The following is a 16,236-nucleotide window of genomic DNA, read 5'->3' on the forward strand; positions in this document are numbered from 1 at the left end:
TTTCAAAATATTCATTGGATGAACATATAGTCAATAGTGATTAAAGAACAATTAAATACTCAAGTATTCTGTGTAATTCTGGGTTGTGACTCATGAAGGTACTATACTGGAAGAAGAAAAAATTAAGAAATTGCCAACTAGAGGAGTTATAAAAAAAATCCTAAAGAGAAGGGAAAATAAAGATATAAAGAGTTAAAAAGTTAAAAATAATCACTCCTAGTATTTCCTTCTCTTGCTACTCCTCAGCTTTACAAAGATACATACAACTAAAAGGACACTTCTTACATGAAGACTTCCCTGTTTTTCTCTTTCATAATGCTTTGTGTGCACTTATCCTGTGGCAATTAGAGAGAGCTTTGTTAAACTACAGCTCATTAACACATATAATTGGGTACATTAGGAAGAAGACCGAGCCTCTGAACCATTGGATTTTTTGTTAATGACCGTCAATTACAGGATGCTGAGGCAAGAGATTATGAAATTCAGTACAGGACTAACTGGAAAGGAAAACTTGACCAAAAGGACTTTTATTTATCAGCAAATATGCACAACATTCTGTGGGCATAAAAAATATTGTTTTTTGTTTGTTTGTTTGTTTCTTGAGTAAACAACCTCAGTGAGAAAATTCATTTGTCAGTTTTGAGTAAAACATGTTTATTCTGATGATTTATACAAAGTGGGAATTAGAAGACGGATAGTCATCATATTTTTTTATTTTTATATGGGTAAATATACATATTCCGATTCTGGTGTTTTTTGTTTTGTTGTTGTTGTTGTTTGTTTGTTTGTTTTTTTGCCTCACTCTATGAGACCTCTTTCCTGATGTGGGACTCGATCTTGGGACTCCAGGATCACAACCTGGGCCAAAAGCAGGTGCTAAACCACTGAGCCACCCAGGGATCCCCTATATATTTTTAATGATATTTTACTTATGTCTCCTGTTTTCTCTGCTACACTATGAATGCTCATGTCATTTTACACACAGAAGGTATATTAGATTTGTTTAATACCTATGTTAAATTTGTAAGACAGTAGTTTTAAGAAGAAAATGACAGCAATCGTTAAAGGTAGATATGGTGAAGAGGAGGCAAGTGTTCACTCAATCCAGAACGCTTGAATCCTTTCAACCCGAAGCAGACAGTTTTTCAACATATAAAAGGAAGTTGAATACTGTGTCACCAATATACAAGCTTATTTTTCCATGATCTTATACAGGTTAAAAATATAAGCCTAAAAAATACTGTATAAATTCACGATCTATAGATAAGTGATTTATTATTGAGAAATGGGGTTTTAAGGGATGTATCTGTGATAGCATTAGGGCAATTCTCAAATGTCAGTTTTCTTGCATAGATTAAATTTCTCAGTCTATTTGAACTCATGCAGTGTGGCCATAGGAAATGAAATGTTAGCAAAATAGCATTTCCTAGCAGAAGATGTGTGAAGTTCTCACATTCTCTTTTCCTTGCTTTTGTGCATAAGGAAACTTGTATGAAGATAGAGCCCTCATCAGTAGGCCTCTGAGTAACATATGCAGACACACTTTGCTGATTTTCAACGATGAACAGATAATATAGTGAGAAATAAATCTTTTCATCTTTTTTTAAAGATTTTATTTATTTATTTGGTTATTTATTTATTTATTTATTTATTTGAGAGAGAGAGAGAGAGGGAATGAATAGTGGGGAGGGCCAGAGGAAGAGGGAGAAGCAGACTCCCCAGTGAGCAGGGAGCCTGACATGGAACTCAATCCCAGGACCCTGAGTTCATGACTTGAGTCAAAGGCAGATGCTTAGCTAACTGAGCCACCCAGGGAACCCTAAGCCTTTTCATCTTAAGCTACAGACATGTTTCATTGTTTGCTATCAATACTTAACTTGTCCTGTCTGATACAATTCCCCAAATCTTATGATACCTAAGGTCTCATGATGCAAAATATATCCATATTTTGAAATTTCTCAAAGTTCTAAGGCCTCAAGCAAGGGGCTATAGGTAATATGAAAGGACCCATCCTTTCTTGGACACCTAGAAACCTCAATGACAGCCTCTCTACTTTTAACCTTTTTATATAGATAATTCTGTTTCTCTCAATCCCTTCCCAACATACACAAAATTAAACATCACTATTGCCCACGAAAATTTTCATTCTTATTTTCTTCAAAATACTAATTATACATCACAGTCTTGTCCTATAAGGGCTTTATGTTTCATTGCACATGTGTTTGATACTACACCTACTGCATAAAAAGATAGGTTATAGGGTTTTGTGGGAAAAACAAAAAGTAAAACATTAAATTTCTTGTTCTCCAGAACTATATAATCTAGCTGTTAAAGTTTATGAAATTTTTTTTTTAATTTCTACAAATGGGGCTGGATAAGTCTGTTAACTTCTCTTTAAGATACTATTGCTCTCAGAAGAACACATGGAATTAAGAATAATGATCATTTATTTTCCTTAATTAATCTGCCCTGAAAGAAAGCTACTATTTCCCATGGGAAATTAGGCCCATCTTTGATGTACTACTTAAAGTCCTTTTTATTTAGGAATCCTTTCTGCTTGCTCTTTTGATCCTTAAATGGATTTTGGGGCAAAACGTGTCTCTTTGTGTCCCCACAGAGGCAAAAGGAGTTACAGTAGAATTGCAATAGCAGTCTAAATTTGTTACAAGCATAGTATATTAAAAGGCTCCTCCTCCCTTTTAGAATTATAGCCTGCACAAACTACAGAGGCCTACAGATAACCCTCTGACTTCCATTCCTTGCTATGAAAGACAGTTCTCAGACCGCCAGACAACTGAAAATTCCCACCTTCAGACAAAGAGAAACATTATAGAAGGGCACCAGGGTGGCTCAGTGGCTGAGTGTCTGCTTTGGGCTCAGGGCATGATCCCGGGTCCTGGGATCAAGTCCCATATTGGGGTCCCTGCGGGGAACCTGCTTCTCTCTCTGCCTATGTCTCTGCTTCTCTCTGTGTGTCTCTCATGAATAAATAAATAAAATATTAAAAAACTATGGGTAATAGCTGAAACTATAGAAAATAAAGAGTATGTGAAAGATTGCAACTAAAAGAGTTGAAGTGGGGTCTGATTCCAAAGGAAAGAGATTCCTAATTTTACTACCCCCAAAATAAGAGATGAACACAGATGATTGTAAGGCTGAGTGTAACAGGTACCACAAATGGCCACAATGCCATTCTTTTTTTTATTTTGAATGCCCTTTATTTTGTTCTGTTTTAGTTTCTTGAATGGCTTCCAGACATCAAGGTCCACTACAGATTCTTTTTATTCCCCCTTCTGTCTGTTGTAAATGTTCCCTAGTCAGTCCACCAGAAATCACTCTTATCTTCTCTCTGATCATATTGTCTGCAAACATATTTAGTTATAATGCTTTACCAGCTGGTCACATAGGTTAGCCTCTTCTCCCCAAATAGAAATTGATTTAATGAGCACTGGATATAAACTGCAACCCCCATGGGGCTCGTGGGCGGCACAGCTAAGTGTCTGACTTGTTTTCCACTGAGGTCATGATCTCATGATGGTGGGATCAATCGCCCCTTTGGGCTCCACACTGCCATGGAGTCGGCTTGATACTCTCTCCTTTTCCCTCTCCTTCCTCCTCTGCCCCCACTCGGCACACTCTCTCTTTAAAATAAATAAATAAAATCTTAAAACAAAAAAAAACACACCAAAAGCCAAAAATGAAACAAACTGCAATCCCCACAATGCCATTGTCTACCTCTCTCAATGTTCCCAACAAAGAATACATGACAAATCTAAATATCTTATAAATCCCTGTATATCATCCATTTATGCATAATTCCCTTCATCTCTTGATCTAGCAACCGTAACAGAAGAATATCCCCTAACATAGGAAACTTGGTTCTTAGTGAATTCATCATCTTCTTTATTGTATATAATTATAAATGGTTCACACATTTACTTTGGAAGATTGCTCAAATTCAAATTGATGAGAGTAACCACCTGTGTTTTCCTTGTTTGTGAAAACGAGAAGAGCATTCTCCCTTCCACAGGTCTCTAGTGCTATTGTTATTCCCTGTGATTCTGCAAAAATTACTGCTAGTAGTTCTACACCAGCATCTGCCAGTTCCCTCAGAACTCTAGGGTGTCACTTGTCTAGCCTAGAGGCTAGATGCAATTTAAAGCTACCAGGTATTTTTATTATTGTAACAATTGGGCTTCAATACCCTTAACCATATTTGTTATACCTCATCTAGTTTAAAGATCATTCTCGTTGACTGAGAAGACAAAAGCAAAACAGGAGCTGAATGACTCTGCAATTATGTTCCTTGTCATTTGATCTCTCACCATCTGGCCTAAGCAGTTGGGCTTATCCCATTGTTGTTGTTGTTGCAGCATTGTTGTTGTTTTTCTTCTGCTGCTGCTGCTGCTTCTAAATAGGTGTTTATTAAAACTTATTTACACAATAGGGATGTTCTAGACTTTGGGACTATGCTCAAAGATGGACTAAACATCTAATTCTCCATATCACACAGAAAAAGTTGGAAATTTTCAAAGATAAATGTGGACAAGTAAGAGTGGAGTCTGATGCAGTTATGAAGGTTGGCTCAATTTTCTTCTGGTGTGACACTTCTTGCCTCTGGAAGACAGAAAGCTAAAACAAAAATTTCTCTAATTTGTTTTCATCTGGGATCCAAGTTTCATTCAAGTTCTACATCAGATATAATCACATGACCCTTGAAATTTGAACTGAGATAAATGAGATATTGGGTATTTTAATCAATGTGGATTACAGCAAGGGGTGTCTGCATGATTCTGGTGCCAAACTGTCTTCAAACTGTCCTGATTTAGCAAAAATGCCTTCTTGATAGCAGAAAAGGTGGCAGGATGTGGGACCTTGCAGCGATGGTGGCAGGTTTCTGATTTTATGCTTGAGGTTTCCTAATTGGAACATAGTGATGCTGTTCCAGAACAAGTAACTGTAGCTAGTTTAGCATCTCAGACTGAGGCAGTCCTATATTTATATACGTAATAAGGGATGATATCCTGATTGACAATCAGCTTTTTTTACGATTTTATTTATTTATTCATGAGAGACACAGAGAAAGAGGCAGAGACATAGGCAGAGGGAGAAGCAGGCTCCCCGCAGGGAGCCTGATGCTGGACTCAATCCCAAAACCCCAGTCATGCCCTGAGCCAAAGGCAGACACTCAACCACTGAGCCACTCAGGTGTCCCACAAGCAGCTTCTTAGACATTGCAGGAGAAGCAGCTCCTTTGGCAGTCTGGTTCTGTAGTACAGACTTAAGAATACATTCTGGAATCATCCTACAGATTTTTATTCAATCATCTTAAAAATTCTATAAGCCATCTGACATGCTGTAATAAATCCTTTTATTCAAACTGTCTAGAGTGCAATCTGTTCTCTGTTCTCTGCATCAGAATTGTGACCAATATGAAACCCCAAAGAGTATATGCAGAACAAAAAAAGAATGATTTTAAAGGCTATTATATTTCAAGTGAATCAAGTAATTGAGTTGAATAACAGTTGACCCTGATAATAGATCTCCAATTGTGCTTTCTCTCTCTTTTTACTGTTATTTTCTGCTCTGCTCTCTCTGTTCCTTGTCTGTTGTGTAGTAATTCAGAGAAAAGTAAGAGTAGACTGCACATTCAGCTGTAATATCTGTGAGGAAATATTCTTGTGAAATGCAATATATTTTTAATTTGCATCATTTGATTTCTCCTCAATACGGTGCAACAATTTTGATTCAAATTAAACTCATTTTCCATTTTATCCTCAAGTGTACATTCTTTTTTCTTTTGCTTAAAAAAAACTTCACTAATAAACCTTCTGCCTCTTGCACCCACCAATCTTCTCCATATCTGTGACTTTTTTGTTTTTGTTGTTTTTTAAGATTCCATATACAGAAGAGACCATATGGTATTTGTCTCTATCTTATTTCACTTAGCATAATGCCCTCATCCATGTTTTTGCGATTGGCAAGATTTCATTCTTTTTAATGGCTAAATTATCTTTATCCATTTCTTTATCCATTCATCCATTATTAGACACTTAGGTTGCTTCCTTATCTTAGCTATTGTCAATGGTGGTACACTGAGGTGAGGATGCATATATCTTTTCAAAATAGGTCTTCATTTTCTTTGGATAAATATTCAGAAATGGAATTGATGGATCATATGGAAATTACATTCTTAATTTTTTGAGGAGCCTACATATTGTTTTCCATAGTGGTCATACCAATTTACATCCCCACCAACAATACTCAAAGGTTCCTTTTTCTCTACATCCTTGCCAATATTTGTTATTTCTTGTCTTTTTCATAATAATCATTCTAACAGTTGTGGCTTGATATCTTATTGTGGTTTTGATTTGCATTTCCCTGTTGACTAATGATGCTGAACATCTCAGATACCTGTTGCCCATCAGTATGTCTTCTTTGGAAAAATACCTATTCAAATCTTATGCCCATTTTTTAAATGAATTATTAGTTCTTTTGCTATTTAGTTGTATGAGTTCTTTATAGAACTTGGATATTAGCCCCTTATCAGATATATGATTTGTGATTATTTTCTCCCATTCTGACTTATAATTTTGTTGATGGTCTCATTTGCTATGCAGAAGCTTTCTGGTTTGATGTATTCCCACTTATCTTTGCTTTTGTTGCTTTTGCTTTTGGTGTGTCAGATGCAAAAAATCATCATCAAAATCTACGTCAAAGAGCTTACCACCCATGTTTTCTTCTAGCGGTTTTATGGTTTCAAGTTTTACCTTCACGTCTTAAATCCATTTGAAGTTGATTTTTATGTATGGTGTAAGATAGCGGTCCAACTTTACATTTATTGTCCAATTTTCCCAACACCATTTTTTTTAAGATTTATTTATTTATTTATTCATGATAGATATAGAGAGAGAAAGAGAGAGGCAGAAACACAGGAGGAAGGAGACGCAGGCTCCATGCCAGGAGCCCAATGCAGGACTCGATCCCGGGACTCCAGGATCACGCCCCAGGCCAAAGGCAGGCGCCAAACCGCTGGGCCACCCAGGGATCCCCTCCCAACACCATTTATTGAAGAGACTGCTCTTTCCCCATTGTATATTATCAGCTCCTTTGTCATAAATTAATTCACCACATATGTGTAGAATTACTAGGGGGCTCTCCATTCTGTTCCATTGATCTTCTTTTTTTTAAGATTTTATTTATTTATTTGAGCAAGCAGGGAGAGGAGTAGAGGGAGATGGACAAGCACACTTGTGCTGAGTGGGGAGCCCAGTTCAGGGCTTGATCTCATGACCCTGAGATCATGACCTGAGCCAAAATCAAGAGTTGGACACTTAGCTGACTAAGCCACCCAAGCACCCTTATGTGTCTGTTTTGATGTCAATATCATGCTGTTTTAATTACTATAGCTCTGTAATATAGCTTGAAGTCAGAAAGCCTGCTGCCTCCACTTTATTCCTCTTTCTCAAGACTACTTTGGCTATCTGGGGTCTTTTGTGGTTCCATACAAATTTTAAGGATGTTGGTTCTATTTCTATGAAAATACCATTGAATCTTTTTTTTAAAATTTTTTATTTATTTATGATAGTCACAGAGAGAGAGAGAGAGAGGCAGAGACACAGGCAGAGGGAGAAGCAGGCTCCATGCACTGGGAGCCCAACATGGGATTCGATCCCGGGTCTCCAGGATCGCGCCCTGGGCCAAAGGCAGGCGCTAAACCGCTGCGCCACTCAGGGATCCCAAATACCATTGAATCTTGATGTGGATTTCACTGAATCTGTAAATTGCTTTGGGTAGTGTGGGTATTTTAACAATATTGATTCTTCTAACCCATGAGCACACAGTTATCTTTCATTTATTTGTATCTTCAACTTTTCATTAATGTCTTCTAGTTTTTAATATATAGGTTATTCATCTCCTTGGTTAAATTTATTCCTAGGTATTTTATTCTTTTTTATGCAATTTTAAATAAGGGTGCTTTCTTAATTTCTCTTTCTAATAGTTTATTATTAGTGTAAAAAACAAACTTTTTTGTGTATTGATTTTGTATCCTACAACTTTACTGAATTTTTTTACTAGTTCTAACAGTTCTTAGATGTAATCTTTTGAGCTTTTTATGTGTAATATTGTGTTATCTACAAATAGTGATTGTTTTCATTCTTCCTTTCCAATGTGGATGGCTTTTTATTTATTTCTCTGTCAATTGCTCTGACTAGGACTGTCAATACTATGTTGAATAAAAGTGGCAAGAGTGGACATTCTTGTCCTGTTCTTATATTAGAGGAAAAATTTTCAGTTTTTACCACTGAATATGATTTTAGTTGTGGGCTTGCCAAATACGGCCTTTAATATGTAGATGTACATTCCCTCTATATTCACTTTGTTGAGAGTTTTTATCATAAATGGATGCTGAATCTTGTCAAATCTTTTTTTCTGTATCTATATAAATATCATGTGATTTTAATCTTTCATTTTGCAGATTATGAACCATCCTTACATCCTTAGGACAAATCCCATTTAATAATAAAGTGTGATCCTTTCAATGTTATTATTAAATTTTGTTTGACAATATTTCATTAGTAATTTTTCCATCTATGTTCACTAGGGGAATTGGCCTCTGGTTTTCTTTTTTTGTGACATCTTCTCTGATTTTGGTGTTAGGGTAATGCTGGCCTTTAATGTTTTGAAGGGACCACTCTCTTCTATTTTTTGGAGGAATTTGAGAAGATTTTGTATTCATTCTTCTTTGAATGTTTGGTAGAACTCATTAGTGAACTATCTGGTCTGGACTTGTTTCTTGGGACATTTTTGATTACTGACTCAATCTCCTTTCTAGTACTTGACTTGTTTCGATTTTCTATGTCATCATGATTAGTCTTGGGAGGTTATATGCTTTTAGGAATTTATACATTTCTTCTAGGTTCTCCAGTTTGCTGGTGTATAATTGTTCATAGTGGTCTTCTATGATCCTTTGTATTTCTGTTGTATCAACTATACCATTTCCTTTTTCACTTCTGATTTAATTTCTTTGAATCTTCTCTCTTTTCTTCTTAGCAAATCTAGCTAAAAGTTTACCAATTTTATCTTTTAAAAAACCCAGGTCTTACTTTCATTGATTTTTTTCCCTTTTGTCTTTTTGTCTTATTGCATTTCTTTCTGCTCTAATCTCTTCATTTCCTTCCTTCTGCTAACTCTGGGCTTCATTTGTTGTTCTTGTCCTTGTTCCTTGAGGTGTACAGTTGGGATGTTTATTTGAGACTTTTCATGATTCTTGAGGTAGGTATTTATCACTATGAACTTCCTTCTTACAATAGCCTTTGCTATCAAATAAATATTGGAGTGTTATATTCCCATTTTCATTTGCCTCAGTGTCTTTTTGCATTTCTTTTTATCTCTTTTGTGACCCATTATTTGCTTAGTAGTGTGTTATTTAATCTCCACATATTTGTAGATTTTTCAGTTGTCTTTGTGTTATTAATTTCCAGTTTCATACCATTGTGGTCAGAAAAGATACCTGATATGATTTTAACCCTCTTACATTTATTAAGATTTGTTTTGTGGACTAATATATGATCTCCCTTGAAAAATGCTCCATGTGCATTTGAGAAGAATATTAATTCTGCTGTTTTGGGATGGAATGTTCTGTAAATACTTTTTTTTTTTTTTTTTTTTTAAAGTAAGCACTGGCTCAGTGTGGAGCCCAATAGCAGGTTTGAACTCAAGTTCAAGTTGAGCCACCCAGGCGCCCTTATGAAGTCTATTCTAACATGTCATTTAAGGCTGATGTTTCCTTATTGATTTTCTGTCTGAATGATCTACCCACTGTTATAAGTTATTCTTCTTTGATATGAAAATGGGGTTTTATGGCTTGTGTTGTAAAAAGGAATTGAAAACTACTATGAGTATACCAAATTATACCAAAAAGCACAGATAATGCTTCAGGGGATATATGAGAATATTATTAATTGCTAGATCAAATGTACAAAGAATGAAGAGACAGGAATAAGGCAAGAAGACAAAATATTCATCTGGAATAATTAAAAGATCAATGGTGACATAATTATAAAACAGAAAACTAATGTTCTAACTATAGCATTCTTTCTCCTTCAATTAATAATAATTTAGTGTGATGTACTATATAAAATAGTTTTATAATGTCAGTTTCAGTTCTTTTTTGAAACCACAATGAAAGACAGAGAGATGATTTGCCACAAAAGCAATGCAATGACAACAAGAGCCATGAATAGCCATCCAAAACCATAAGAGCTGTAAAAATCCTCCTAAACCTTTATCCATCTGCTCTCCCTAACAAACATGCTCAAAAGGTTAAGAAGGTAATAGTTTGTATCTCCCTTGTCATTTAATTTCTTTGGAAGTCTGAGTGTTCATGAACTTTCAAATCCACCTGGCACTACCACAATTTTTGTTTCGATACTGGCTACAAATAATACACTATTAATGTGAGAGGTTCTCCCACAGAAAGCTGTCAACACAATTCACTGCTCACTAGCATCTCTAAATATTAAATAAAAACAACACTTAAGGGGTGCCAGGCGGCTCAGTTTGTTAAACATCTGCCTTCAGCTCAGGTCACGATCCTAGAGTCCTGGGATCAAGGCCTTCAATGAGGTTCCTGCTCAGCTTGGAGTCTGCTTCTCCCCTTGTTGTTCCACCTGCTTATGCTCTCTGTCAAATAAATAAATAAATCTTTTTAAAAATGCCAATATTTAGAAAATGACAGAAAGAAAAACTAGTTCCACTTAACCACCTAGACAATAAAGCAGTATGAAGCAGATACTGCCAGTTAGCATTCAGGATATTATACATTGGTTATTCACTCTGCACACTTCCAAAGACAGTGGGAAACACACTAAAAATTCCAATACCATAAATATCTCTTTAAAATTATGGTTCATCATCCTTCTATTTGTACTAAAAATAGTCACAAGCTTATTTCTATGATTTATATTTAAATTAACAAAGAAGTATGCCATTGGGTAACAGGCCACCTAGAGCAATACCTTCCTAAATTCTTAAGATCAATGAAGTAGGAGATGGAAGAAAATAAATTATCTTATTAGACACAGAGATTGTTAAGATATTGGAAAGTTAAGAAATAGGAAATGTAATAACTCCTATGGACAGGAAATAGGAAAGATGAAGATGTTCATTTTTAGTAACTTTGATTTAGAGTCAGCCAATATTGTTGAGAGGACTGTATGCCAGTCATTCTGCTATGCAGTTTCACCACAGTGTCTATTTAGCTTCAAAGATTTTCCTGTCAGGTAGGAAGGATTACTCTCACTTTACAGAATAAGGAAACAAAGGGTATTAAGCAATCTGCCCAAATCCACAAAACTGTTAAGTGAGAGAGGGCACATGATAAACAGTGATTCCCTTTGCAGGGTGAGACTGGATGGCAAAAGCAGAGGACAAAGTATGAGTGGTGGCCATATTCCATGCTGCATCACCAACCCACCAATCTGTAGCAAATATTTGCCAAGGTATATCCTATTAACTTCCAATTAAAATTGCATCTGTTTTTAGTGTATTGACATATTGATCACAATTATATAGCATATGCATATACCACTATGATTCAGAAGGATAAAACTATTCCTTAATAATTCTCATAAGCTCTCAGAGTTATTTATCCACACTACCATCTTAATATTACATTTGAAGATCACTTTCCAACAGGATAAAAAAGAAATCAAACTTTATTACAAATAAGATAAAATGAGGAAAAATGTTATTAGAATGTATCTTAAAAAGCCATAATATAGATTTGAATTTGGTGGATTAATGGGTCATTTTAAAGGGACAACAGCTAAAGATAAAGAACAAACTATCATTTACATAATATTTCATCAGTACCTGGAGATACAGAGATCAATATAATAATTAATGACCACAGTTGGGATCCTTTTCATATCACTAATCATTAAGATATAAGAGTGCCGATGTAATTGAGAATATAAGCCAAACTTCATCGTAGAGCAAAGGAAAATACACTAGAAGTGATTTTGTTTAGCTCATGTATAAAAACTGTTTTCAGCAGGCAGTAATGACAGAAATCTAAGTAAATTTCCTAGCAACTACATACACAGAGTGATAGATAAAAAGAGAACATTTTATTTTTCCCCTTATTTTCTATATCATTTTCATATTCTCCTTCAGTTAATTGAACACTTACTTAAACCATATATGTCATATATCATATATGTCCTAATGAAAAGCTAAAATCCTAAAGAAAGAGTTTTTACTGTCACCATATCTACTGTGAAATCATACTAATACAAATAGGAACCTTGATTTTTTTTTAATTCCATAGAATAAACTGGTAAATTAGTTGATGTCATAAGAAAATTATTTAACTATCTAGTGTTCAAAATAAAATAAAAATATACTAATAAAGTTACATTTTAAAATGGCATATCTACCTAAAGTACAAGAAAGTGATTTTCCACTTTGATTTAATGTAATAATTACGATTTTATTACTGTAACACTTAAGAAACAAAAGTATAACTATTATCATATGATCCATACCAGAATCCAGTTAAGTAAATCATTTTTTTTTTGTTTTTTTCAGTTAAGTAAATCATTGACCAAGTTACAAATTCTTACAAAATTTCAGAGGTACCCAACTGTCAAAAATAAATTCAGTCTTGGCGTGCCTGAGTGGCACAGTCAGTTAAGAGTCTGGCTCTTAGTTTGGGTTCAGATCATGATCTCAGGGTCCTGAGATTGAGGCCCCCACTTTGGGCTCTGCACTCAGTGTGGAGATGGGTTGGGTTTCTTTTTCCCTCTCCCTCTCCTCCTTCCCCCTGTGCTCTCTCTCTCACTTCTCTCTCTCTCTCTCAAATAAATAAATAAATCTTAAATTCAGTCTTAAAAGCAATAAAAAATAATGTTGGAAAGAAAGGCTGGATCACTGAAGCATAGTTGCCATTTATTTCTTCAACGTTAAGGATCAAAGAGGGAATTGTCTTTCGCTCCTCTACTTCACTGAAATAAAACTTTGGTTTACAGTGAATAAACTGTGTAAGAAATCAATTGAATGACTTTTGTTAAGATACTATTGGGTAGAAGGTACTGTGCTAAGTGGTCCAGAAACAAAGATGAATAATAGCTGTATTCGTTTGTTAGGGCCGCCAAAACACAGTACTCCAGACTGGTGTGGCTTGAACAACAGAACTTTATTTTCCCACAGTTCTGGAGGCTAGAAGCTTCAGATCAAGGTAATGACAGGGTCTGTTTCTTCCTGAAGCCTGTCTTCGTGGTTTGCAGAGAGCTGTCTTCTCCCTATATCTTCACATGTTCTCCCTCTGTACATGTGTGTCCTACTTTCCTTTTTTTAATAAGGATACCAGTCATATTGGATTAGGGCTTATTCTTATGACTTCATTTTAACTTAATTACTCCTTTAATAATTCTATTTCCATATGCAGTCACATTCTGACATACTGAGACTTATGGCCTCAACATAAACACTTGGAGAGGGACACAGTTCACCTAATAACAAAAGGCCTCCAGGACGTTTAAATAATAGAAAATAGAGCAGCCCCAGTGGCTCAGCAGTTTAGCGCTGCCTTCAGCCCAGGGCGTCATCATGGAGACCCGGGATCGAGTCCCGCATCGGGCTTCCTGCATGGAGCTTGCTTCTCCTTCTGCCAGTGTCTCTGCCTATCTCTCTCTCTCTCTCTCTCTCTCTCTCTCGAATAAATAAATAAAATCTTTTAAAAAAATAATTAATAAATAAATAATAGAGAACAAAAATATATAAAAGTAACCACAATAGAAGTCAGAAAATGATAAAGGTCTTAGTATAAATTCAAAATTATTAAAGAGCATAAAAAAATTTAAAGGAAAAAGAAAGGTTTGAAGATGAAGTGGTTTTCTGAGGATAGGATTTTAAGCAGATTGAGATGAATATGGTAAAAAGGGCAGAAAAAGGCATGATTGGAGCAAATGCTGTGTAGGGCTAATTTATCTTTTAATAATTAAATCTTACTCTGATTGACACAGGATATTATGCATTTAAGATGATAAAGGTCATTTGGTTGTTGATAGCACAGCAGCAATACAAAATCATATTTTCTTCAGTTTTCTATGTAAAATACATCGCAGGCCAAGAACAAGACAAATCACACAATTTTCCACCATCTTCCAACATATCATTTGCACTTGTACTTCCAACATATCATTTGCATTCTTTTTCAAAAGAAATAGAATAGGAAGGGAATTAGAATTGTACCAATCATAAACCAGAAGATACAGATAATAAAAGTCCAATAGCGATTGGATTATCTTTGTAAGAAATCTATATATCAAAAAACTATGCCTATAGTTTTTTGTTCTGAGGGTCATCCTAAACTTATGTGATACAACAATATTTTGAATTCTTTCCTGTAATAAACTGTCACTATCTGATTTTTTTAAAAAGTAGATTTATGATATTTTATTACCAGTGAGTGCCACCTATGCTTAGCTGCTCACCACATTATTCTTAGTCCTGTTTGCTAAATAAATCATATTTCTGACAACATCTTTTCAATTTTAATTGATTTTATTTAAAAAGCAGAAGAGAATAGTAAAGAGCCTACACAAAATACTCTTTTGTATTTCCAGAGGGGAAAAAAGTACCGAACTTTCAGCAGAATCACAGTAAATGTGTGCTTCTTTATAACTTCTTACATATGTCACTGGCAGATAAATTGAATTTTTACTTACTACTTAAAATTCTGACAATTCAATAGTGCTCAGCCAGATAACATTTAAAATGTGGCAATAACAAGATTTTTATTTTGTTCACAGGTATTTTTCCAAAGGCACCTTAAAGTTTTCTCCTCTACTGTCAAGGCAATCATTTAGATACGAGTCATAAAATGTTTGAAATACATATAAATCCCACATTTCATATCACTTGTTAGTGCCTAATTAAGCAGAAAAAAATCTAAGTTTAGTGAATTATAAGATCAAAATTAGGTTTTACATTAGGAAATAAAGATCTTGGCACACAAACCTTTAGCACTAGAGGAAATGAGCTTAATCTTTTACCTTGGTGAAAGGTGGACAGTGATCAGTCTGGGCAATTACACAGCTAGGCAAAGCCTTGATTTGGAAACAGCATTATTATACCAACAAGAAAATCACTTTGCATAGCTCTGCTTAATATTTGCAGTCGCCTAGAATAGTTGTATTATATATACACTGGCTTCTCCCTTAAAGCCTGTGTTAGGGAGGTCCTGAAATGTAAAAAGTAAATCTACCCTCAACTACTTGAAGGTTACTCCTGTAGATATAAAATAAGAATTTATTAAGTAAAACAGATTTAATTAAACAAATGATTATTAAGTATCTGCAGTATACCAAACATCATGTAAAACACCGCAATGAGGTAAAACCTAACAATCAGCACACATCCACTGTGTTTGGTTGCTTCTCTTTCTTTGACTTCATCTTTACTAATCTGATGTTTTGAGTGTTTTTTAACTGTTTTGTTTTTTTTCACATTTCAATTCTCCTCCCAGAATCTCACTAACTCCTGATAAGAGAGGAAAAAAGTCTCATATTCCTGTTCAAACCATTTAGTCTAGGTCAAAGGGATATTAATTTTGCTTTATCATGATCTACAAAATTGTTCAGCTGTGTCCTTATGGGCAACCGATGACTTAGGAAAAGATTTGAGCTTTTGTTAATTGACTCAAAAGTTGAATGAGTAACAAATCAAAATTTAGCCTTAAGAGTTAGGTATATCTTTCTCCCTGATTCAAGAAAGTTCCAGATGGAAAACGCAGAATTATGGTCTAAACATGACCTCCATATTTTGACATTGAAAAAAAAAATAGGCAAAAACTAATTTGAGAGGAAAGATAATTTTTAATAGTGGATAATAGGCTTTTCTGAAAAAGAGGTGCTTTTATGTACCATTTATATTGGAGAGTAGCTAAAAGTAACATCAATATTATTTATGGTCCTAGAGAACTTGAACAATTCAGGAATTCTTTGTGACAGGCTTCTATATATTAAACATCATTATAGCACCCAAATTCTTTCTAGTTGGAAAAATAAATGAGAATATATCTATAAAACTCTTAGAATTCTTGGGATAAATGTTTCCACACATATTAAGGGTAGCATTTCTAAAATAAAAAAAATAAATAAAAAAAAAAAGATTACAAAAGTCATGCACCAAAGTAAACACACACACACTATGGAACAGCTATTAGAA

At 34.8% G+C, this 16,236-nt stretch overlaps 1 protein-coding gene across 5 annotated transcripts in view; it reads right to left on the reverse strand.

Moving 5' to 3' along the window:
• The window catches only part of CTNNA3 (catenin alpha 3), a 1,671,697-nt gene that overhangs the window by 530,758 nt on the left and 1,124,703 nt on the right, over window positions 1–16,236 (reverse strand). The window contains exon 12 of one of the 5 annotated variants that reach the window (XM_049108977.1): window positions 5,263–10,686. The exons of the other annotated variants lie outside the window; for them this stretch is intronic. Within the exon in view, the coding sequence (XP_048964934.1) occupies window positions 10,622–10,686 (65 nt within the window). The 3' untranslated portion in view covers window positions 5,263–10,621. Of the gene's footprint in view, window positions 1–5,262; window positions 10,687–16,236 lie in introns of those variants that run through there. 5 annotated transcript variants of the gene reach the window in all.

The sequence above is a fragment of the Canis lupus genome, chromosome 4 (assembly GCF_003254725.2).
Source record: "Canis lupus dingo isolate Sandy chromosome 4, ASM325472v2, whole genome shotgun sequence".
NCBI lineage: Eukaryota > Metazoa > Chordata > Mammalia > Carnivora > Canidae > Canis > Canis lupus.